General features: G+C 32.3%; 2 protein-coding genes and 1 long non-coding RNA gene across 4 annotated transcripts; 1 reads left to right on the top strand and 2 right to left on the bottom strand.

Annotated features, from left to right (window-relative positions):
• Nucleotides 1-2,370: 2,370 nt before the first annotated feature.
• Nucleotides 2,371-8,937, bottom strand: LOC121117919 (uncharacterized). 2 transcript variants are annotated; one of them, XM_040712446.2, is made up of 4 exons: nucleotides 8,552-8,937; nucleotides 3,731-3,945; nucleotides 3,523-3,663; nucleotides 2,371-3,455 (listed from the first exon to the last, which is right to left on the bottom strand). In XM_040712446.2, the coding sequence occupies exons 1-4, from the start codon at nucleotides 8,767-8,769 to the stop codon at nucleotides 2,575-2,577; spliced, it is 1,455 nt and encodes a 484-aa protein (XP_040568380.1). In that variant the 5' UTR covers nucleotides 8,770-8,937; the 3' UTR covers nucleotides 2,371-2,574. The 2 variants fall into 2 exon arrangements, with proteins under 2 accessions (XP_040568380.1, XP_040568379.1); XM_040712445.2 differs by lacking the exon at nucleotides 8,552-8,937 and adding an exon at nucleotides 4,074-5,762.
• Nucleotides 5,901-7,927, bottom strand: LOC121117920 (innexin inx2). Its single transcript, XM_040712447.2, has 3 exons — nucleotides 7,470-7,927; nucleotides 6,706-7,352; nucleotides 5,901-6,629 (listed from the first exon to the last, which is right to left on the bottom strand). The coding sequence occupies exons 1-3, from the start codon at nucleotides 7,728-7,730 to the stop codon at nucleotides 6,098-6,100; spliced, it is 1,440 nt and encodes a 479-aa protein (XP_040568381.1). The 5' UTR covers nucleotides 7,731-7,927; the 3' UTR covers nucleotides 5,901-6,097.
• LOC121117921 (uncharacterized) lies at nucleotides 6,956-8,489 on the top strand. Its single transcript, XR_005864276.2, has 3 exons — nucleotides 6,956-7,094; nucleotides 7,928-8,098; nucleotides 8,175-8,489. It is a non-coding gene; the product is annotated as an uncharacterized lncRNA (long non-coding RNA).
• Nucleotides 8,938-26,748: the final 17,811 nt, after the last annotated feature.

Genomic DNA, 26,748 nt, shown 5'->3' with positions numbered 1-26,748 from the left:
GAGTCGGGATCCCTCGATTTTATTCACTTGCAAAATTAAGCAAAGTATCTCCCTTATTATTATAAGGTTACGATGATTTAATTTCAACGATCTGCTGTCTCCAATTTTGGGATAAAGAGATAAAATATGACTTGCGGAGAAAACTTTTACAAATGTACCCTCACAGAGTAAATATTTTTGGAAGTATTAGTGAAGAATAACTAAGGATTACGGTGCAAATTTCGAAAGTGATACTTCCTTATTGTTAATTAGCTTTATCCAGAGGATCCAGGACCAAAAATAATCAAGGATGTTTAAAATAGAGGAAATGTAATAGAAATGAGATTTTTGAAGGGCAGGACTGTATATTGATTTACAAAATCATTATTGAATGTAAGAAACTCGCCGAATTGATTGTAGGTAGGTAGGATTGTTTATAGAATATCAAAGAATAAGTTCTATAAAATCAAGCAATAATATATCTTGATCCCTGATCACTTACATATTTTTGATCTAAGAAGTGTCAATGTAATCCTATTAATTGAATATTGCAGGCGTGTGCGTGTAGCATCGAATATGCAGAATTGCTTCTGTTTGTATTTGATATTGCTCTCTGTAAATGTATATCATAATTCATATGTATTTACAGTATATGTTACAATTTGAATAAAATATGAACCTTGGTATGTAAAAATCAGTTAACTCTTGGAAGTGTTTAATATTTAGGATATGCGGATCACAGGTTTCTTTGTTTTTGTTAGTGAGCGCTCGGGAGACTATAGTTTTCATCATTCATCTTGCGTTGGATCGGTCTGAAAAGACTGACATCCTATCAGTCTGGTCCATATACAATTTGTTAGTTCTCATGGTTCTTTTATTGTAACAACAATTGCTCAAAAGACGTGGTTACTAAGTTTGTTCTTTCAGCTGCTCAAAATAACCTCTTTCAAGAAACATGCTGCCTCAAGTTAAAAGTTGGAGGTGTGTGGCTAGAACTTATGATTATACGCTCTATCTGTCATCCATTATTTTCTTCCGGTTTACTCATATTAAATCCCAGGTATGAGTAAAGAATAGCTATTGTATTAGAACTGCTGATTTTTAAATGGCAAAAAGATCGGCAATAGATTTAAAGGGGACTTATTAGGTCCTAGGATTGATCCAACACTACAGTTGTCCAATCCCATTATTTATTTAATTACTATTTTATTTTTGAGGACAGAACACTGATGCATTACAAGTATTGAGTAGGTACGTGTGACTCTATGTACTCATGAAAACGGAGAGTTGCAAGAAGGATTTCTCGGGGAGTTATCTTCTATATCGTTAAAGCAAAATTTGTCTTCCAACTGACCCCTAATTACTCGGGACAATACTTGTTTTGTAAGTGTCAATTGAACTAAAATTAGAATTGGATTAATTAACCCCCTATATGTCTTTTAAACTGTACCTTATTGACAAAAGGTAGGAATTTGAAGTTGCAAGATATTTTTTATTTTGCATTTTATTCACGTAACAATTCAAGAAAATGTAATTGCTGTGAAATGGACCAGTTTCGAATTAAAAATCTGTCAAATATCGAAAATATATTTTTTTAATGTGTTCCCATATCCAGTTAAATAGAGATACATGATTTTTATAAAATAAAGTATTGTAGGTTATGAATATATCTTTCAACATTATTTATCCTACATTGTTTAATTTGCCTCTAATTGGGAGTATTTTAGTCCTCAAGATGTCTTTAGTAAATAAATATAATTTTTGTTTCTTCATTTGTATTAATCCAATCTCATTTTTTGATTTTTGAGAAAAAAAGTTGGGATCTCAATTAAATCTACCGTATAATTGGAAAGTGTCATATTTGCTAATTAGGTAAATTCCTTATTTTTCTGGTGAAAGAAAAAAGGTTATTAAACTTTTTATACTATGCAAAAGCAATACTTTTGATAATATGTAATAAGTAACGTATTACTCAATTAAACAGTAATATTATCTAATACTACAGATGAAGGAATATATACATAGGTACAAGAAAAGTGTGAAGGCTTTAAAAGATGTTTCTTCACAAAGGGTTCCTCCATAACCAGGTGGTCTATAAATATTAACATTAAAATACTAACATAACGCTGATAATAGTAAAAAGGATTTTCTTCTTTTCTTTTCTGTTTAAACAATGCCGTTGGTTGTGTTTTTGAGTCGTTCTTTTTCTTCTTCTCCAACATGGTACATATAGTATTAAGTACAGGCAGGGAGGGAGAAGTGAGAGAAGGAAAAGGAACAGAACCCGATAAATGTATTAAAAATCGGCAGATGGATTCTTTCTCCTCTCCTGTGTTAATAAAATAAAAACCTAGAAAAGGGAGATGAAAACGGGAAGGAAAAAAGTGCGGCTTTGGATGTTTTAAATTATTTATTAATATTTAATAATATAATAATATTCATTTTAATAATAGTAATTAAAGACTAGAAAAACACTTAATGGAAATGAAAGATTACAATAATATATTAAATTTAAATATATCTGTTTATGTATGTATGCTTTTTATTATTATTCTTTATTAATAAATGTATTTCTTGGAGTCAGAATCATCCTCCTCACCATAGCTTTGAAACAGCGGCAGCTTGAGTGTAGGCTGAGAGAACAGAGTTTGCAGAGGAAGCGGCAACTGCGGCCGCCGCTGCTGCTGCGGCGCTGTTGCTGAAGTTATTTTTATCAAGATTTGAAATAAGAGGGAAATGAAAGGGTCCATACGGTGCCACCGCGGCAACAGCAGCCATATGGGATAACTGCGAAGCAGCAAACTCCTGTGGGCTGGGCAGTGGCTTACCACCACCTCCGGAAGAGGGACACGGCCGTCCATCTCGAACGAGTACTGGAACAGCCACACGTTTTGGGTTATTGCTTGTAGAGGATGGGGAAGCGTTTACGGAAGAGCGAAGTCCTACAGGTGGTGGCTGTTGATGATGAGGATTGGATCCTGTAGGAATGAGGCAATCCAATGCCTTGTCGGATATGGCCTTCTTGGTTTTGTAGCGGTGATTCTGGAACCAGATTTTGACTTGTGTGGGCGTCAAGTTGAGTATTGTGGCAAGATGTTCTCTCTCAGGAGCGGATAAGTAGCGTTGTTGCCGGAATCTTCTCTCCAGTTCATAGGTTTGTGCTTTGGAGAAGAGAACACGTCGTTTTTTCTTTTTATGAAGACATGGAGGTGCTCCTGGGAGTCCCTTCCCTGGAGGGTCCTCATCGTCATCATCCTCCATTTCAATGTATGAATTGGAATCATCCATGAGTGATGATATATCTCTGGATGGATGATGAAGCACTCCACTTGGAGGAGAAGGAGAAGAGCCGGGCTGCTTTCCTAGGGAACTTAAATGGTTTCCAAAGGATAGGAACTCTGGCGGATATTTTGAGAGGGCTTGATGATCAAAGAAGATTGGAGGAGGTGCATGCTTTCGAAGGAAATTGTCATCCCCTGGAAGATAACATCATAATATTTACAATAACAACTCACTACCATTATGGTGTGTGGGATCACTTACCCGCGTGATGGAATATATTGGTTTTAGAAGGATCATGTCCAAGGGAAGAGGGATGTGGTGGTGGTGGCGGAGGGGTCAAACCTACATTTGAAGAAGATGATAAAAAAGGGGCGAGTGGATGAAGAACATGGGCTCCAGAGTCTGAACATGTATAAATATTTGATATTATTCAACTATACAAGGTAAGTTAAATTACAAACAAACTTACGGATATTATTATTGTTATGTAGGGGTGAAATGAGATCGGATGAAATGGGTGAATGTGTGGAAGACAATGCGGGGCTTTTGGGATGTGATGGTTCTCTTGGTTCTGTATCATTGTTATTACTACTCCCGTTATTATTATTGTTTTTAATTTGTGGAAGATCCAGGATGTCACGAACCGAAAAACTCGAGGCACGCGGCATTCTCATTTCCAGGAGTCTGGAACAATAGTAAAGCATTAAATTAAATTTTTTTTTTTCCGCAAAAATTATAAACGGTAATTTAAAAAAAAAAATGTCATGTATGAAAAGATGAATATAAACAAATAATTGGTGTAGACTCCTTACTTTTGTACCATAATCAATCCACGGGCATACTGATTGAGACGAGAAAGAGGGGTTGTTAGTTCATGATGACCTTCAGTCACTAATTGTCCTGGGTTATCACCGCTATTACCGCCGCCGCCGTCACTTTTTTGATTTTCAGATATTGAGGACGTGGAGGATGGAGAGTCTTCTTGTTCTTCTGTGTTCGCGAGGGAATTATTACTTCTAGGCAAATTGCGCTTACTCATATAGAAACACGGTTTTGGGGAGCACTTCTCTCGTCTAATAAAGTTCTCAGTGAACCCTAGAGATAGCAGTAACAGCAGCTTTGCTGTGTATGGTTCTAGGTGGGTAATGTATATGGTTGCACAAGACCCTTGAATCTCTCTCTCTCTTTTTTCGAAAAAAACACTTGAGAATTTGTTCAAGAGACTCTGGTAAACTGTTTGGTTGATGATTGGAGAACCCACTTATGAATACTGAGAGACTATGAACTTGGAGAGGGGAAAAACGTACAGTAAAGAAGAAGAATAATAAAAATGACAAGAGGAGGAGAAGAAGCAGAGGAAGAGGCAGAGGGGGAAGGGGGGTTGTAGACAGAGTAAGTAAGTAAGTAAGTAAGTTAGAGAAGGATCTTATGAAGGGTTCTTCAAATAACTCCCTTCTTTTTTCATTTGTCCGATTTTCCCTCCTCGACGACACACTCAAAAGTCTGCGTGCCTCCTCTCTAAGGCCGGGAAGAGTGTCTCACTCCTATTCCTGTGCCTTCTCGACCAATAAAAAGCAACCATCTTCTCCGCAGACCCACGCAGAGAGTGTGTGTCTCATAATCATATTCTTAACAACCATTTCGAGAGGGAGCGAGCAGCGCAGATGGAGAAGAGTTCTTGTCCAGGGTCATTATTATGTAGAGAGGAATACCAAGTGGCAGATGGTTTTTTTTTCGACACTCTACTTTTATGTAATGGATGAATTATCAAAGTTTTTATGGGACTGACTCTGAGCTAACGGTTATATGTAGGCTGGTTTATTTTTCAACTTTTTATGAATTTCAAATACGGCTAATTCGAAAAAGTTTGGATATATTAAGGAAATATAACCTATCCAAAATTTCATTCATTTTTTACATAATTACATCTAATTCAATGTTTCAAAAGAGACAAAAGTTCTTTACGTCGTCAATAAAGATAAAATACAGCATAAACCCTTCTTTTACATTTATAGATGATGATAGACATTATTCTAACCTATAATAAATATTAGTAAAGTAGTTATTTTCCCTTAAGCTACCCTCTGAAGCAAAAAGAGAGAGTGAATAATGACATATCAAAATTTGATCTTTTCTGTCTGATAATGTAAATAAAATGATGCGCGTTATACATGGATCTTTTTTTTTTTTTTTTTTTTTTTTTTTTTTTTTTTTGGCTCAATAAGACAATTTAGAAAATAAACTTCAAAATATTTTTTATAGATTAGAAAAATGTCCATCAAAACTATTTTATTCAAAATAACTAAAAAGGTATTTTTAGTATCTTTATTGAGAAAGTAAAAAGTTTTTGCCTTTTCCTATAATATGATTGCGATGCTCGACCTAAAGATGACCTCGTATAACAATTTAATTTTGCATATATATAATTTTCATTCCTTATGATAACTTCTCCACTCTACCGTACTTGAAATTCGAGAAAAGTCGAAAATCAAACTGTACACATCTATATACAGATAGAAAAAAACCAAAAAAAACATCGGGGTAGAATTAATAATATACATACGGGAGAGTAAAGTCAGTCTGTCTTTCCTAGAATAATAATATTTGAATAATATGGAAAATAAATTATGGGAAATCACTTTCAGAGATAAATATATATTTTTTTAGTGTAATTCTAGATATATTTACTTAATCTATTATGCAAAATACTGCTCTGTACAATGGTACTCTATGGATTTGTTCATCTAATATATTTATAAGTACATTTATAAATGTTGAAAATACTTTGAAAAAGAAACATCTTGTTCATTTCTCCTTTTTTCTTTTTTTTCTTTTGTTAGGAAACGTCATAGCTCGAGCTGTAGGAATGTTTTCCTAACCTGCTTTTAGGAGGGCAAGTGGGAGATGGTTGAGGGGAGGAGCCTAGATATTGTTGCTGAAGGGATGGCTCTGGAAGGAAGTCCCCTCCTCTATGTGTTTTTTCATCGGTCCGCAGCGTTGGAAAAGAACGTGCTCCTGGAATAATGAAAGGACTATCAGGTGGTGCAAGCGTTTTTTTAGTGAGGACCGGTTCATTCGAGTCACTCTCAAAAAAAGTGTTTTCAGAGATGGGAGAATGATTATTGTCTCCGTTATGTGAGGGAAGTGCTTGGGGTCTTTTGGATTTTGGTAATCGAGCTGAGGAGGAGGAGGGGAGGGTGCTTTCGAGCTCTTTGGAGAAACGGATGATGAAGTTGTCAAATATTTCTGGATCTACATTTTTGGCAATTTGGTACATGAGGAACCAGGTGTGGTAGTTGGTTCGGTGAATGATGATATGAGCGTTCTTGACAGGGAGAGACGGAGACGTGAAACGAGAGAGTGTTAGTCTAAATATATGTATATAAAAAATAATAATTGTAAATAATTTTCCCTTTCCTCTTAACTCCAGCACAAATTAATTACCTTCGCATAGTTCGACTCAGAATCGTGAGAGATCTAAAGACAAGAGCGAGTGCCGTGATGCATGAAAGGATGAGAAACCAAAACCAAAGGATCAAAAACACGCGATCATTAATAATATTCAGGGGTAAAGTGCAAATAGCGTCCTTTTTCTGAATTCCTCCTTCTCCAGCTATTTGTCTATAACTACACTTGGCCATTTTGGGAAACACTTTGTCCATCGGATTGAAGCCATGTGGACCTCCCATGATCCCTGACTCAAAGTAGTACTGAAGATAATCCGCTCCATAGGTCAGGAAACGCCCCTCCAGGAATGAGTTAAAGAAGAACCATTGCCAAAGAAGATTAAGGAAATTGAGTAGTTCACAAAAAGCAAATCTCTGGGCATAAAGGTAATTGCTTCGATGATCCATAAATAGGATAAGATGCTGAACGTGAGAGTCTAGAGTTTCCAAATCGATAGAAGAGATAGGCTCCTTCATTCCTTTAGTGATCATTGACATCCGGCCCCGCTCCTCAGATTTCCAAAGATAGCGTGGAATATAAAAGCAGACTGCACTCAGGAGAAGAACGACTGGGATCCATTGATAGTAGCTATGATTCACCTTTTTGAAGGAAGGTTCAAAATATCCGACTCCAGGATGTGCAACCTGAAGTTTGTTTAGTTTTCAAATGAAATCATTCATATCCAAGGTCTCTTTACTGGATTAATAATTGAATTAGGATGCAAAGAATCCTTGGATATGAGGCTCAGAAGAGATATTTGCCTGCTCCTGATACACACGACGAAATAGCTCATCAATCGTCCACGTTCCGTGAATCCAGCAATATACATCCATAACACGATCTTCTCCTGTTTTATTACAGAGGATCGGCTCTCCAAAGTACTGTTTGGCGCCTAAGAGACACATGAAAGCAATATGAAGAAGGACTGTTGCTTTGTAATGGAGACGAAAGACAATGTTGTCCGTTGTCACTTTCTCTACATGTTTTAAAAAGGTCTTTGCTTCGTTGAAGAGAGCAAACATTTTTTTTCTACACTTATGTTTCTTTTGTTCAAATGAGCTATCAAATCCTGTTCTCAGTTCTCTCTTTTCCGCACTCAAAGTGAATCAATATTTCACATTTAATCTATTTTAGCACAATAACTTTTTTTTTTAAATAAAATCAAATATCACACTCTTCAAATTTCTTGATCATTTCAATTGCATTCTGATATTTACAGCGTCTATTATTTCAAGACATGGGCTGGAACAGAGGGGAGTAGAAGAATGAAAAACGCAAGCCCAATAAGGAATAATAATCAAATCAAGGCCTGAAGAAACACAACAAAGGGAAGAATGCCTGAAAATCATCTCTCTTTTTACTCCAAGTCTTTATTTATTTCAAATCATTTGTATGTTCAAAAAGAAGGTAGATGGACACATTAATTAACACTTTCTTTTATCTTTTTTAAATTGTGGGCCGTCAAGACAAAAGCAAGATAGAAATATTTTCTGAAAATGGTGTAAGGATTAAATTTGTATTCGTTCGAAATTATATTTAATTTCTATCGACTAACTATTCTGCTTAAACCTTTAGAAAGACTGCAAATTACATTAATTAAATTAAGTAGGGAAAATTCATAGTTACATTAATAAAATAATTAGAAATGAATGGATTTTATTTGAAAGACAATATCGGGCTCAAACTAAATCGTATAGATGTAATAAAGTTTATAAACTATAGTTAACTCTTAATTGGTAATTTAGTTGTAAATAAAATAAACTTTTTCATTATATTTGTAATCAAGATTGTTTTTATCTTACTCACAACATATTTAAAAAAAGAAATCAAACTTGTCACTCACCCTCCAGATACTACATGCCCATTCTCAGGGTGATATTGCTGCTCAAAGGACGAAGAAAAATCACCATAAAAAGCCTCATCCTCATAGTAATAGGGATTATCAAGACCTTCAGCCCAGTAGAATCCGGGATCCTCCATATTGTGAGCCCCATTATAAGGATCTGAAGTGAGTGATTGGCAGTTTTTACACTGCCAATCAGTACATTTGGATTGGATCATGATTTGTTCACAATAACTACATCAACTTTTCCTCTAGGCCTCACCATCATTCTATATAATATATTGTTAAATCTAATGCAGGGCGCACCACTCGGGGCTTGGGCAATTTAAACTCGAAGGACTTGCACGTTTTCTTTAGAGCTCTCATTTGTATACTGAATTTTTATGTAGGTTGATGTCATTTTTGTTGCTAATTAGTTATTTGCTTTAGATATGCGTTCCTTAGTGTTGAGACTCCGTCCAAGATCTATTTTTTTCCGGTTTTCCCCATAAGTTACTTTTTTTGTACTGACTTGTACAGATATTTTGATGTTCCAGAACACGATTTCAAACCTCAGACTAAAATTCAATCGTTTTCAGATAGTGGATAGTCCTTGTGTTGAATGAAATAAACAACATCCCACTACAGGGGCGTTTGCAGCGGGTGCCCTGGAGGGATGTAACCCCTTCCAAAATTGTAAAATTCTTGCTTTTTAATAAAATAAAATTTTTGGTCGGATGAAAATTTTTTAAGCGAGATGAGGGGTAAAAATTAAATTTTTTGTGTAAAGCTAAGGATTTTTGATTTTTTTTCCAAAAATTTAACTTTTTATGAATAGCTGTCGATTTTTGAAATTTTTTTTTTTTTGAAATTTAACTTTTTATGAATAGCTGTGAATTTTGAAATTTTCTTCTAAATTATTAAATTTTTCAATTTTTTTAATATTTTTTGTGAATAGCTACGGATTATAGAAGTTTTTAACATTTGATTTTTTTTTTTCATAAATTAAATATATGAAACCTAATTTTTGATTTTTTTCTAAAACTTACTTTGATAAATTAAATCTTTTCAAAAAAATTGCAAAAAACGACCGACCCCCCCCCTCCCCCTCAAAATATAATCCTGCAGACGCCCTTACACTAGTTAGGGGTAAATTAATATTACTGCAACTGATCTATACCTAATTATTATTTGATACCGTTGCAGATCGATCTTCTTTAATGGACAGAATTAATTGGATTCACTAAAAATCAAAACGGTTTCAGACCGATCTAGGATTTCAAGCCGAAATCCAACACTACTATTCATGTACTTATTTTCTCTGATAAATACTTACAGATAGATACAGAGTAAAATATTATTTACATAATGTTGCAACAGATTGTATAAGTTAAAAAAAGTAGATAAGATAATAAAAATTAATTAATTGTTAAAGAGTGAAAATGTTATGCAGTTTTGGAATTGGATATCCCTATAAACTCATTCCTCCTTTGATATAAGTCATTAAGTCTTTACTTATTATGGGAATCTGAATTCTTAATGATTTACTATCCATTGATTCAATGCATTTATTATTTATAAATAGGTCATTCCATGAGGAAACAGATTTGATTAACATTTATTATGTGGTATTATTAATAACAATCCTACTTAGAAGTGAAATAATGGATCCGTAGTTCAATCCAACTCAGAGTTCTGACGTCTTAAAGATGAAGCAATATAGCATTTATTGTACACTGATTCTATTTTACTATTAATACTAATGTTGAGACTTGATCCAAGACCAATTTTTTTCCAGACCGGTCTTAAGTAATTTTTTCTGAACCGATGTAAAACAATATTACGTTCCGGAATACGATTTGTGACCGTCGAACGTAATTTAATCATTTTCAATTCGTATGCCGATTTTTTCGGTCACAAGATATATACTGATTTTTTTCGGTCTCTATCTATGTTTGAATTTCTCCCCCTTCCTAATTTATGAGTTGAACAAATATGATTTATGCAACATCCAAGGCGTCATCAATAATTTATCTATATAATCGATTTTGACTCATATATTTGTAAGACCGTTTCAAACGGAATTTTAAATGAGAGCGAGTTATTTTTAAGACCGTTCTTTGAATTTTTCTTTGAGACGGATCTAGACCAATTTTTTGTAGACCAGTTTTTTAAAAGAACCGAATTAGTTCGGTCCAATAAAAATCATAACCGTCTTAGAAAGGGCCCTTCTTTTCACGCTCATACCCATAAAATCTAAGGCCATTATTATTTTTTTTTTTTAAATAAAAAGAAATATATATCATAAGTTTTGTATAGCTAACAGACAGTTTTTCAATTGACGTATTATACTTACTTAACATTGCTTTGGTTAACAATATAATATTAATCCAATATATAACACAGAGTTGGATTAATAACTATTTCACTTCTGAGTAGAATAACTATTAATAATGCCAAATGTTGCCTAGTTAAAATTTATCGTGAAATTATTTATAGTGTATATTGTAATGTATGGGCTTGACTCGACAAATTTCTTTAGGAATACTCTAATATTTTTTTAAATTTTCAATAAACAAAAAAAATAACAAAACTTAAACTTATAAACTATAATAAACATTTCGTCATCTCGTGTGAGATCTTGAGTGAGCATACAGGAAGCACATCTCACACCTCTTCGATACTGAAGTCGAGGTGGCAAGGATTATGAACATAATGAAGTCCACCAGGATCCTGATTTTCAAAGTAGATAATGTGAAGAATGATGGAGAAGACCTTTTAAAGGAAGCAAAAAGTGGAGGTATAATTTAAAGAGGGTTCCGGAGTTCAAGCTTAGAGAAGAAGATCATACCGATAAATGAATCGTCTCACCAAATAATTTTCCGTCACTGTCAAGGCCATCAAAAGGCATTGAAGGATGACATGGGATTGTCTTGATACTCAAGGACTCAACACCATCTTCCGACAGAGGTCATGAAGACCAAGAGGCTCCAGAGTCCACGTTTTGCTTTCCAACTCTTTATATTTAATATATATATATAGATTGGGGTTGAGATTGCGTGAGGAAATGAAGGACTAATAAAAATATGTATATATAAACCTCCCTTTACCAAATAAGTAAATAAATCGGGAGAAAAGGAGGGAGGGAAAAAACGATTTCCGCACGACACGTGTAAGGATTTGGGTCTTATTTCTTTTCTCTCCCCTTCTAATAATTTATTTGTACACGTTTATCTTGCACACAAAATTGAAAAGTTATGAGGTGCTCTTCTCAACCCTTCTTCTTTCTAGGTTAGGGAATTATCCTCCACAAAAGTGTATACATGGGGTACGTCAACATAAAAACAATCTTAAATACAAATCATTTTTGAAAATCCCAATTCATTTTTTTGGTTCTAGGAAAATTTGCCCTAAAAAAATTGCAATTGAGAAAGTTGCCAGTGTTGGCATTGGGAAAATTTCCTGTCATTTACAAAGAAAATCAAAAATACATCAAAATGAACCCCGAGCCCAAGAGTAGTTTAAGACTACGGCAGGGACACTGTACAGATTAAAACGCCAGTCGTCACTTCCCAAATCATTTACGTCCCCTCCAAATACTTCAAAATGAACCTTGGATTGATTAAGGATAAGGCAAATACATGAAATGGGTAATAACCACCAAGGCTACATCATAAAACGTATAGACCCCCTCCAAATGGTCCAAAATAAACACCAGAATCATGGGTTGATTGAAACCACGGCAAGGCCACCAAGCAAGTTAAAAATATTTGCCAGTACTACACAAAGTATTTAGGGCCACTCCAAATATTTATAAATAAATTTCAGGCTATCGTAAATTCTACATATGTTAAGTTATAAAAGGTTAATGGTATGCTGACTAGATGTCCCGATTTATCGTGACTCTCTCATTTAAAAATAATGCACCACATCAATAATTAGTTTTTTTTGTTGGTCGTACAGTGTTCATTATAAGTAATCAGAGGGGGCCTAAAGGCTCTGTGAAGTTGCGGCCTTGGTTTTTAATCTGATTGGTGAGCCTACCATTGCAAAAAACAAGTTTTGGGGCGTATTATTCTGATTTTGTTGGTAAATAATGGGAAATTTTCGGAATGACAATTTTCTTCAGTGCAATTTTCCTTCTTTGCATTTTTTTTATTTATTATATACACGCAATAAAATATTTCCATGAACAGACAATAGACCGAAAACATTTGCTTCGATGGACTATTTGGTATAATGCCTGATATTATGTTTGTTCGTCCATTTATGAGTATTTTCCAATATTAATAATCCATCATGTTGAATGATAATTAATGGGTAAAGGAGAATCGATTAGCTATCCTTTCATTTAAATTGTGTTTTCTTATTATTTAATTGTATGAAAACTACTACACCGGTAAAGATTTGAAATACATTCGAACCAAATGCTACCGTGTTATGTTTATACAATGATCATTAATGAATGAATAAAAATTGTGCAAAATAACACTAGTTAGTTTACTTATATGACAAATATAGGATATGAACAGTACCTATTTATCATACTATCATTTGAAATTGACTTAAAATATGGAATCGTATATATCAATATATTAAACATCATTTTTCGGCCAAATGTCCCAATTGGTCTTTCAGAAAAATGTTCGCTCGGAAAAATGTTTATGCAGGAAATTTTCTTTTGGCGAAATGTACGCTTTGCAAAAATATTTCCGACCAATTGTCCTAAAAACCAATATTTATAGATATATTTGAGTAGTGGCAGCAGAACTCTAGGGCCAAGGTGCCATTTTATATATTTAGCAATAAAAATTTATATATGTAAAATTTTTCCTAATTTGTCTTAAAAAAAAGAATATTCGATCAAATTTTATCCTTTCCAAAAAATTTAAACTCTAAGATTTTTCAAAAATATAATTTTTTTTATCAAATTTGGCATTTATTTATATATATATATATATATAATTAGTCAAACAGCCCCTACTAAGAAAACGCCCCTAATGACGTCACCATTATATAATTCATTTTCCCACCCGCAAATATGTACATTCCGGCGCCGGTGATTTTTGTAAATTATAGACTTGATATTTAAGTTTGTGGGATGAGTTAAGATACCCAAGAGAGTTTATAATCTTTATTTGATTTAATAGACTTATATTGACTTCGATATGAACCCTTTCAAATAATACCCATCAATTTCTCATTTTTATTGCTAAAAATAAGTTTTACATACTTTTAATGGAATTTACGGGTGCTTGAACGGGTTTATAAGAATAATTTGTTTATAGAAATTGACAAATATTTGTCGACAAAATCAAATGTAGTTCGAACTCTATTTTGAGAAAAATCATTCAAGCTTACTTTTGTGTTGATAGGATACATAATTAGCTTAAAAGAGGTTTAGAGATTTATTAAGAAATTGTCAATAATGCATTCACTCATAATGAAATTACCTTCTAAATTATTTATTTTTAGTCTGATATAATACTTTTAATTGGAATCTAATACCTCCCTACTATTTATATAATAACTTGTCACAGATATGGTTAAACTTACCAAAATCAACTGTTACGTTTAATTTATTTTTTAGCCTTTTTTGAGTGTCTTGAGAATGAGAATTACATAGGCACAACTTTGCTTTATAAAAATTATGACTATTAATTGATGAACAAACTGATTTTTTTTCGGAACTTTGGCTTATAAATATACAACCAGACTCACGAGTTATCATCAACCAGTGCCTCCAAGGATGGTTAAAACTTCTGATAAAGTTTCCTTCTTTTCCTATTTAAAATTTGATTTTTTAAAGATATTTTGTAAAAAAATAGTGTTCTGTTTTATTAATCATTTTTTATAAAATGCTTCTTTGGTTTTTTGTTATAATTTATGTGAATAACTTATTAGGGTTTTTTTTTATCGAAAATAATATTTCTTTCTATTTTTGAAACAACATTTAAAAAAATATGTTCTGTCCTTTTGCTATTTTTATAGTATTTTTTAAAAAAATTTACCTTTGTGCTTATATGTATTTATCCAAATTGGTCTCAATCAAAAGTTTAATAAAGAAAGTGTTAAATTTTTTTAAGAAGATTTAGTTTTTTTTAGAAACGACAAATTATAGAAAATAAAATAAAAAGACAGTTAAAATAACTATAACTATTTTGAATATAGAAAATTGTTAATATGAAAATTGTGACAGGAAGTGTTATAATTTGGAAAAAACTTTTTCTTTTAGACAAATTTGACGGCTATTTTTTAGTCAGGGGCTTCCAATCCTGCGTGTATCCATAAAAAAGCATAGGTTTTATACGTTCTCACCATTTAGAGGCTTTTATAGTTCTTATTGAGCTATTACGTATGTAGAAATATTAAGAACATGATTCTTGGGATATCCAACTGTGAGGGAATGTGAATTTTGATCTCTTTTGTTGTTTGGATATGAAGTTATTCCTATTTCTTTTTCTATTCTTTATTATTATTATTTTTATTAGAAGGAAGAAAAGAAATCCACATAGAAAAGAAGAAAAAAGAGAAACTCAATTTCCCATATTAAAGGTAGAATTTTTCTTCAGATTTGATTTGATAGTAAAACATCATTGTGAAAAACACAATTACATTTGTGGTCCGTCAAACAAAACCTAGCTGGGATACTTTTTTCGAAATTGAGTTTGGATTTCTTCGACTAATTTATATCAACTAATTATTCTTATTACCCCTTGGGTACGTTGCAAATTGCACTTATTGTAGCCAAAATTTATCCCACAGATAATCCTTTTTTTTCATTTTTATTCTAGATTGCTTTTATATTGACTCAGCACATTTGTGACGTATTAATAAATAATTTGGGAAATAAGGTTTTTTCTTTTTCTGGCTATTTTACTCCATAAAAAGAGTCATACGATTTTTAAAGACTATTGTGTACCCATATAGAATGGAAATATTATTTGTCAGTATTAGGTTATTCAGGGGCGTCCACAGGGGGGTGGGGGGCTATAGAAATGGAGAGATTTAAAAAAACAACAACACTTTTATGGAAAAAGGAATTAGCCCCGAAAAAAATGCTCAATAGACTTTAATGTTTAACATTGTATATTGAATTTTAGTCACAAGTAATAAAGCAGTAAAACCAAGATTTCCACACAGCCAATCAAAATTTGTCATCATAATCTAAGGAACATAAATTAATTGATTAGTATGACTTACCGATCGATTATTATATTTAAACATTCCACCTTACGTTTATGTTAACAAGTCACATTTATAAGAATGCGTAGCAGGTCAAACAAAAAAATAATTCTCAAGATATTCGCTGATGTTTAAAGGTTACAACACTACAAAGTTGTTGTGGTGTTTGCAAATATTTTTTTGATTGCAGACATTAAAGAGAGTGAGCAATAATCTCTTTGAGTCAACACTATTTCTTGGTAATATTCAGCAGACCTTATTATTCATTCTTAAATTTTACACTCTTGAATAGTTATTTGTAAATATATAACGGGAAAAACAAAAAAATTAATAATAGGCCTTGTATTCAAATTTGTAGAATGAGTTAAGATACTTCATAATTTTAGCTATACAAGTTAAAAAGATTTCAGTGACTTATATTGGCCACGATATGATCCCTTTCAAATAAAAAATCTCATTTTTTTGAGACAATCTATTTAACCTACTTTATGTACAATTTGCAGCAGATCCAAAGGATTAGAAAAAATAATTTGTTAATAGAAATTGAATATAGTTAGTTGAAGAATACAAATGTAATCCAGACTCTTAATTTTGAGAAAAATCATAGTAACTTACTTTTGTGTTCACGGGCCACATCTATCCAAAAAATAAGTAAAAGTGATATCAGCTACAAAACAACAAAAATATTTTGGAGCAGCTCATGCTTGCTGGGAAGGGCTCATCTATAATATCCCTACTTACAATAGGAAGCAAATGAAATTACCTAAAACTATAACATATATAGCCCTAGCTTTGATTGAAGCCAACCCTTTAACGTCAACCAGGAGACTCTTAAGGAAGTTGGAAGTTCCTGAGGTGAGCACGAGGGAGTTGCTGAAGAAGGACTTGACCCACATCCGTGGGTTTCGACGCATCCGGTTTCGACCAAGTTTTAATTGAGATCGAACCAGACCAAGTTTATTTTGAGGCTGATTTAGATCAAACTTTTTTGAGATTGAACCAGACCAAACCCCACCCTTCATATTTAATGTATAGTATTGATTACCCAATACAGGATTTGTTTGTGTACACGTCTTGTGTGTTGTTGTAACTGATGACACTATTTATCCTATTTTGGACCTTTGAATGATAAACGGTGTTGTTTTGATGGTTTGGGTGTTTTTGTATCCATTCATTTATATTCAACCCTTTTTGATGGATTGAATGGAGATTAAGATATCATTTGTATACATACGTATATGCATTGGGGATGTAGCAGTTCCCAATATGATACTTACAATCCCGTCTCTATTTTCGGATCATGAAAAATGTCCCCAATTTTAATCCACCATCAATAATATTTAAAGTACAGCGTGTTGCGTCACCGTTTTTCTTTATTACTACATGGCTTAAAGCTAGGTAGACGGGATAACCATCTCCCCTAAAGCTACGAAAATCCAAATTATATGTAGCAACCCGGTTAACATATATTCCTAAGACTGGGATATATTTTCATTTATTAAAATCCCATATGTTAAAATAATAATTTATCAAACCAAAACAAGACTCTAAAATAGTATTTTAAAATAACATCACTGATTTAAAAATCGTCATTAAAACAGCCACTCTTCTTTACGATATCCATGAGTAATTAAAGAATAATTATCCAATTATTGCTGATAATTTTTATAGACGAGATGACAATAATGATATTATATTATAAATACTGATATACTCAAGAAGGGAGATATACTTATATCTAATATTTGAACATTGCAAAGGGACATGGTGCTGCCACCTTATGGTACATCACATGCCCCTTCTTTCGGGATAGTAATTGTATAGCCAACTCTGTCAGACCCCTACAAGCTACTCAAACCTAACCGATTTACAGGGCTTTATAAATCTCCGGTTTCTTAGAAGAACTTTTCCATACCTAACCTCAATTAATAAGCTCTTTAATTAACTCTCCCAATTACTGTCCAATTCAAACTCTGTCTTGTACTTGAACTTCGGTATTTTTCTCAGTATCATTGAAATTCTTGGTTTTATAATCATCATATTCATTCCTTCTGCTTATTTGTATATCTTTTCTCTCCTTCCAGGATGCTACACAGGTGATATTTGATGCAATTTTCTAACCATAATCAGACATTGGATGATTTTTAGAAGAAAGTCCGAATTCCTTTTTTTTTAAACATTATTATTATCCTTCCATATATACACAATTCTTACTAAAGATCAATAATTTAAATTATAAAAACAGAGTTTTCTCATTTTATTGAAAAAAGCGTCAAAGATTCCAAAGTTATTACTAGGATGGGCTAACAGTCCCCTTTATAAACTAAAATATATAACTATTAGTCACTAATACACGGGTTAAAGTTGAGTTGTTTATCAGGACCTAAGTCAATGAGAGTACCAACGACGGTGCTTTCCCAAGAAACTACCCTTCTATACCAGTAATTACCCAAGGTATTTTTTATTTTTAAAACTTTGTTTGGTCCAGAAAATTGTGAATTCATATCCAGTTTATCTTTCGAATGCATATTTGATTCTTTTTGCCCAAACGTCTACCCCTTTCATAAGTCTTTTTAGCCAACTAAGGTTTAGATTTTTCGAAAATACTTATGCGTCGACTGAACCCAGTACCCAGCTATTGAGCTAGGTAATAAGGCGGTCGTTGGAGATAAACTGTCATCTGTCTCCCCTGACAAGGTATTTGTTGGAACAGTCTATTATCTTGCATTTTTTTTTTTTTTGAAAATTTGTAAGAAAGTCCGAATTCTTTTCACTACTTACCAAGGCATTAATCTACTAGTGGCACCTGGGTATATAAACATATAGCCTTGAAAATATCAACCATTGAACCCAAACCTTACATTTAATTTTCCAATACACAAAATATATTTATAATTTACTTGATAAAACTTCCACCAAATAACCTTCAACTCCAAGGTTTTTAACGAAATCTTCTCCACAGATAAACAACTCATATCTAGTATCCGGGATTTTTTTTAAATATTCTTGTCTTAGACCCAAATTTAAGTTGAACATCGATGTCTAGCATAATATGAGGAGCGTTATGTTTTATGAAGCCTACAACATTTGATATTACATTACAAGTGTTATCCATTTTTGTCCTTACTTCAATAATTTTTCTTGACTTCTATTTGGGTTGTGCTGACATCATAAATTGCTTCATAATTGAAGGCAACACCATTATAGGGGTCATATTTGGTAGTTTTACAACATAAAATAACAAATTTCCAATAATTTATAGATAAAACTTTAACAAATGGCTTTAAGAATAGAAAAAATATGTACTTAACAACTGCATTGAATACCACTTGATTCGAAAGGCAACCAATTATAAGGTGCTTGCATCCAATAAAACAACATGATAGCTAAGCAATCAAGTCATATTATTAACAACAATGGTTTAAGGTTAAGTCCTTGTTGTACACAGAATAAGAATTGAGAATTGAAAACCGAGAACTTTTGCCTATGGTCTTCCTATACACAGAATTTATTTCCTTCCTCTTACAGCTGATCTAATGAAACGTCATGTCAGCTAAGCTGCTCTTTTCCCAAACACTCTTTAAATTGTCAAGATTACCATGTTCATTTTTGGTTTTTTAACAAAAGGACAGCTCATATTCTTTACAATTTGTAAATATACCGACAGTAAATTTTGGTTTATTACTATAGAGGTTTTGAGTTGTATAAAATATGACCTTTACCCGTGCGAGTTTTTTTTTTTTTTACTTCCCCAAGCTGTTATGATCATTCTTTCATGGTTAAGGAGAGAACATATATGTAATAATAGTAACCACCACGAATGACTGAGGATTTGTTTGGGAGTTATAACTGTAAGCAGTGTTGGCAGGTGGGTTTAAGTAATAAAGGCTATATTTACTTCCAAAATCGGCTAAAAATCAAATGCTTCCACAACAAATGTGTACATAATTGGCTAAATATATTAAATGGTTTATAGCTGGAGGGATGTAATTTTTTTGAGCTCCTTATTATATTCAATCTTCAAAGTTTCAGGGTGACAGTTATGATTTACCAAAAAGATAAAAGGTTTATATATACCTATATTTAATCTAGTAAACATATTTTGTTATTGGCCTATAATCTGAAATAAATGTTTCCCAAAATTCTTTAAAAATCATTTTGACCATAAAGGGTAACATAAATAAATTCAATTCATTTTTAATTTTAATAATATATCAAACAAAAAATACCTCAATACATTCATTGATTATATTATTTTAAAATCCATTTTTCTTATGATAACTATTCCACTGTAAAAATTGGTTATAATTTTTAATCCTTTTTTACTCTTAAGTAACTTATATCTTAACTTTTATAAATATAAGTGTGCGTTTCACGTATAAAGTAATCCTTGTTTTATTATGGAACCTAGACTAAATAAGCTTACTATAATGTTGGTCCGACCCTGGATGTGTCGTGAAGCTTTTTATTTGCAAATATTATAAATTTACACATCCAAAATTGAACCCATAATTTTTTATGTATATTTTTGAAATTACTAAAAATCACCTAAAAGTCGTGTAAACTGTTGCAAAGATCCGCCAAGATTTACAGCTAGTAGCTAAATGATATTTTTTCCAGCTGTAGAAGTGGAATATCAGAGTACTGATTATAAGTCGATGGTAATTTAATGAAACGTCATGACAGCTAAGTTAAAAAAAAACAAAAAAAAAAAACATATTTCAAATTGTCAGGATTAGGGCGACTTGGAATTGTCCTCAAACTCAAGGACACCTTCTACTAGAGGTCATGATGGCCATTAGGCTAGAACGGTAAAGAGGCAAAGAGATGTGCTCTCTTCCTTACCATATTTGAACCCACTGGACTTTGCTGTGTGGGGCAAAGAGAGGGAAACTAAAAAAACTCCACTCCCAAATGTGAAAGCCGCCATAGTGACTGCGTGGGAGAACTTGTCTGAGGAGTTTCTCATCAACTCCTGCAAGGCCTTTTGGCCACGTGTAAAGGCTGTGATTGATGCTGAAGTTGGTCCTATTGAGTAACCAAGTTTCCAAAGTCCTTGTTTACAATTTTTGTTATATATATTTCTTGTTATTTTTGAAAATATAAGAAATATTGAAGCAATTTTTCGAGTTAACGTTTTGCTTTCTACTCTATAGTATTGACGATCTTTAGGGACGGCTATGAAAACTGATATCCCCGTTCCTAAGACTGGGATGAATTGGACCGACATCCCCACTAGTCCTTACAATGTACGGAGTGAGACTTTCGTGCTCTTATAGCTTCTTACAGCTGATCAAATGAAACATAATGACGGCTCTCTCTCAAACATTCTCCTTCAAATTGTCAGGATTACCATGTTCATTTTTCTTTATTTTAAAGACATACTGATAGATCATATTCTCCTACAACTATGGATATGTATATGCTGAGAAGGAGTTCGTCAGTCAATCAGTGAGTGAGGAAGGAAGGAAATTCTTGTGTTTAAAAATTAAAAAAGAATAGAAGAAAATTGAACTAACTCCCAACGTTTATGAATGACAAAGAGAAAATAATGAAAGAGGAGAATCAATTGTTCGATAAAACGTCTTATTCTTTTCCCTTTTTTTATGTCCATAGACCATACATTACAATATTATATGGATAAAAAAATATACAAATATTTATACATACTGGAATAAGAGAAAGAAAAAAGGATTTTCTCTTTCTTTATATAAATTTCATTTTTCCTCTTCTCCTTCTCCCTTTTTGACTTCCGGTATCTTTCTTCCTCTTTTTCTCTCTCTTGCATCAACAATAGCTCTATAATGGCTATACAAATTGTCATAAACCCATAAAACTATTATGCTCCAATAAACAGAGAACTCTCCCCTTTTTTTCCCCTTCTTATAGAAATGTCTCATAGGAATATATCTAGGAGTAATAATAATGATCTGAAGAAAAAAAAATACAAAAATAAGACATAAAAAAGAGGGTTCGTTCTCAATATGTTGAAAGAAAGATGGATCTCACATTGTTTTTATTTCTTATTATTAATAAATCTAAGTAGAAAGGAGTTGCTTACACGGGGTGGGGTGTCAGTAGGGTTTTAAATTTTGAAAATTAATTTGGCGTGAGATTTGACGTCCTATAAATGGGCTCTCAAATGTTTAAATAAGTTTGTACTGAAATACATAAAAGATGCACGAATGATTGAGTAAAGGTATTTTTGGAGCACAAGGGGTATAAAATGACGTTAAAAATCCCCAAATTAAGGAATTTATCCTTTTTACTGGATAATTAAATATTTGAATTTTTTTTCCAAAAAATTTAATTTTGCAAAAAAAGTTAGTTTTTCAAATTTTATTCCTAAATTTTTTTAATTTTTAGATTCTTTTTTCCAAAGATCAAAAACAAGATTTTTGTGTAAATAGTCTTGGGATTTGTGTAAGAGAGCGAAGGGATCACTTCTGACCACAGACGGTCATTGACCATGGCGGTATAATATGACGTTACAAGTTTAAACTAGAGAAATGACCAGGGGCCATGGCAGGGGCTGGGCTGGAGGTGCTGTAACTCCCAAAGTTAAGTAATTCTTGCTTAAAACTAGAAAATTTAATTTTTTTTTCTCAAAAAATAAGTTTTATAAATTTTTTTAAACAAAAATTTTGAATTTTTTGACTTTTTTTTCAAAAATCAAAAAACCATCCCCCCAATATAAAAATATAATCCTACGAATGTTCCTGAGGAGGATCATGATTTTTAAATAAATAGTGATGGTATTTGTGTAAGTGGACAAGAATAAGGCTGTAGTAGGCCTTATGGTAAATGCTCTTCTGTCTAAAATGTAACACCTTTTGCAAATCACAAAAATGTTATATATCAAAAAATATTTTAAATTTGGAAAATTTGATTCATAAATATATACAATCAAGGAATACCTTATTTACATTCTCAATCAATAAAGCTCTCCTTTGCCGTAATGGCCAGTACCAGTCTGTTGTGGAATTTTGAGCATCAGTTCTTTACGAAGCTCGGCTCTAGGTTGGCTCAAACAGTGATTATGGCAGCCTGTAGTTCGTCCTTTGTATTTTTGTCCTAAAACATTAATACAAATTACAACAATATCATTAATCTGTAGCACAGTATAAATTTCAAATGCCCACAGCCACGTTATCACCTATAGATACATAGTAACCATATAATTTGAATAGATCAAAATCAAATGATATTATTAATTTATAGTTTTTTTATTAGAATAAAAAATGTTGTTATTAAATAATACATATAAGGGTGGAGAAATTTCAACTTGTACAATGTGCTGATACAAGTTATAACTTGTACAGACATCGCATCTTGTATACAATATATATAAAGATTTTTTTTTTTTTTTGAGCCCCCAAAAACGACTTTAATTAATACTTTTCACATTATATGAATGTACGAGAGGAAGAGAGGGATGGGGAGGGTCAAACCCCCTTCTAATCTCATTACACTCATAAATTATGATGAGAAAAATATTTGTATGTTTCCCTCCACGTCTCTTTTTTTTCCTCTCAATATATCTTTCTCCCTTCCTTTCATTGATATCAAGTTCCTTAGAATAACTCTGCATAAATTATATATTAAATCATGTAAAAAATTGAAAAAGTGTGTTTGTCCTTATATGCCACTAAACCCCGCGGAAAGGGAACACAATAGGAATTATGCCTCACTAAGTTTTAAGTTTGGGAATTTAAAAAGATACAATTAGAGGGCATCATTGAAAGTATGTAGAAAAAGAGATATATCTGGGATCGAGATACCACAAAAATTACACAAAATAAAATGAGTATAGTATACGGACTGAAAAGTCCAGGGGTTCCCACATAAATGGCGATTTTTATAAAATTCACCTCGTTTGAGTTAGTACCGCCCTTCAAAAGACAGCTGTCAAAATTTCAAGACAATCTGTTCTTTAGTTTATGAGTTATTGTCCTAAGATTGACACGGCTTTTGTTATTTCTAAAACAATGGATCGAAAACATTTCGGGTTTTAATTTTCCATTACTTTTTGATGGTAAAAAATAGCGTTCAAGCTATAAGCTATGCGCATGGCATAATATTCATGTACTACCTTGAGAAGGGAAATACCATTAAAAGTGAAGATGATATGGTGTTATTAGATCAAGGACGAAATCACAGAAAAAACAGGTCGATTTGAAGAAGAAGAATGTGTTGCTCCTCCAGGATAATGTACCGTGCCACAATTCAATTAAAAAAAAAGCAAAAATACATGAATTTAACTTTGAATTGCTTCAACATTTACCAGACTCTCCATATTTGGCTCCCAGTGACTACTAGCTCTTCAAAGACCTAAGAAAAAATGCCTACCACTAAGAAATTTCACTCCAATAAAAAGTGATCGCTCAAACTGAGGACTATTTTGATGCACAATCTCCATTTTGACCGCAACGTTGTTTTTTCAAAAGTAAAACTTGTAATATCATATTTATTTATCTATGGAATATTAACATTTTGCTTAAAAACCATTTTTCTGGAAGAACACGAAAAGCATTCATGCCACGCTTCTCTTTTTCCCAAGAAATTGAGTAGTCTATAGGGATATTTTTCCCAAAATAAAACTTGACGTCCCGGCCAAAATCTTATAGACGCGTCCAAATTGGATGTACAAGTAGTCCCATGGAGCAATCATTATTAAATGACATCATCATACTTATGAGTTAATACCACGCCATCATCAATCAATCTCAGTCAAGAAGAATTTAATGTTAATATCAATACTACATACTCTAATTAGTCCTAAATTAAAAACAAACAAACACAAAAAATCCGACAAACTATTCTCGTGCATGAAATATATCTAAAATTTTACTATACTAATTTAATTGGTAAACTATGGTATTTTCTATACTATTAGTAAAAGTGAAACATTTTAAAGAGTTATTACAAATTTAGAACGTTTTTTGAGGACCAATTACAAGGATAGGACTTGAATTCAATTGTTTTAACGTGAAGGGGGCTTGGGGCAGAGATAAATTTGCTGAGCCCTTTTCTATAATTAAGAGTGTTGGTCTGAAAACCTAGATCGGTCTTACATCATTATGATTTTCAGTGGACCAAAATAAATTCGTTCCCTCAAATAAGTTCTGTCTTGAATGTTGTCAAAGAAAATTTTTGGCTGGATTATTTTTACAAAAGATATCGGCCTCATTTAAATAATTGTTTTGATCCCTTACATAGATAAATATTTGATGATGACAGTTTTGTTTAAAATGGTGAACATCGGAACAATAAAGGCATATGAAGCTAAAGTGATTCTTAAATCGTACTTGTACAACTCAAAAATCAAAGAGAGGAAGAAAATCAGTTTACTTTTTTACAACGATTATATTTCAGTCAACAGTCTAGACCAAAATATTAGTCCAAATCGAATTACAAAAAATCACTTATTACCGAAGCGAAAAAAAAACTTCCGGTTTCTGACCAAGTCTCGACACTCATATTTAATATATATATATATATATCCAACGCTGGGCCTCCAATCAATAATGGAGTTCCACTTTAAACCAGCCTTGGCTATAACAACGAAAGATACTAAAAGTTTTATAAAAAAAAGTATACTGATACATTGAATTTATTTATTATAATATTAGTGATATCTGATAAATATGCCTTGTCAAGAAATTAATTAAGAACGTTTTTTTAAAGAACTGCAATGGTTTTAAGTCTCAAATTAAGAAGTGATACCACCAGGGACGGTTTTAGAAGTGCAATTATCCAAGGCCCAACTCAGTTTTATGACTGGATACAAAACAGGTTTGACCTATTTCTTTTAAAAAAGGTTATTCTCAAAATAAAATATAAATATTTAAAAAAAAAGAAGAAGAACCATCATTTATTGAAACATGGACACAATGTTCTTTAAAAAAAATTATAAGAAGGCTTTACCTTGTTTAAAAAAGAAAAAAGAGGTCCTGCATTTATATTTTGTAAAAAAATACAAATATGTAGGTATAAAAATCAAATTTTCCTGAAGAAAAGAATGGAAAGAGCCCGCAGATTGATCTTTTGCATCGGTCCCTCTGACACTAAAACCGGCGTGGATACAACCCTAGTGTTTAGATTTGATTAATTATTTTCAAACTTTATGGAAACATACATATGACTAATTTATCAATATACTTTTTATTTATCATTATTTCATTAATTATAACTAAATAGAACTCTACTCCTCCAAACATGATCCAATTTCTTTAATTTGTAATTAATTGTCGTTTCAGCAATTCCCATACTTCTTCCTTTTTGCTGTGTGAAGGCATTGAAGAAGCCATGTAATTATCATGAATATAAGATAATTGTTGTAGCTAATAAAATTTATATTGTCTTAGTGGACAGGGGTACCTCTTGTAACGAATACCTCCTCTTCTTTTTTACATAGTTTTATAATAAATTCGGAAATGACAAAAATATTCATTTTCAACAAAGAGACAAATAGTTTTAGGTAACTTTGGCGCGAACTTCTTTGCCTCGGGTAATTTTGCCTCTTGCACATTTTGCTTTATGACTATAGATTAGGCTGGGTCGTACTTTCCATTTTTTCAAAAATCAAAAACCGGTAGTGTTTTTTTGCTGTGTTTTTTCACCTAATTTTCAAAAAGATAGAATGTCCTAAGCTACATCAATTTCACTTTGAAAATGAGAGAAAATACAGTTTTTTCTATATTTTCCAGTGCTGGGTTTCTTTATGTACTTAATAGATATTCATATTAAGGGATGTATATGTATTGCCCTTGAGGGAAGAGTTCAAATATGAAGAAATTTTAATCATAACTTAACATTAAGGTAAGTAAATTTCCGATTTGAGGATGCTATATTTAGTGTAGATATCAGAGTCTTAATTGAGCCCAATGGGTAATTTAAGTTAACTTTTAAGTATTCTATTATTCCATAGCCAAAATGTACTTCTACATAATTTACATCGACTTTATATTAGCTAACACACATAGTAACAGAGTCATGAATTTATTTAATTAAACGATAACGTCAATCATTGA

This window comes from Lepeophtheirus salmonis, chromosome 5 (genome assembly GCF_016086655.4).
Source record: "Lepeophtheirus salmonis chromosome 5, UVic_Lsal_1.4, whole genome shotgun sequence".
Lineage (NCBI taxonomy): Eukaryota > Metazoa > Arthropoda > Copepoda > Siphonostomatoida > Caligidae > Lepeophtheirus > Lepeophtheirus salmonis.
The sequence above is the reverse complement of the archived record's forward strand: the minus strand, read 5'-3'. Positions and strand labels throughout refer to the sequence as shown.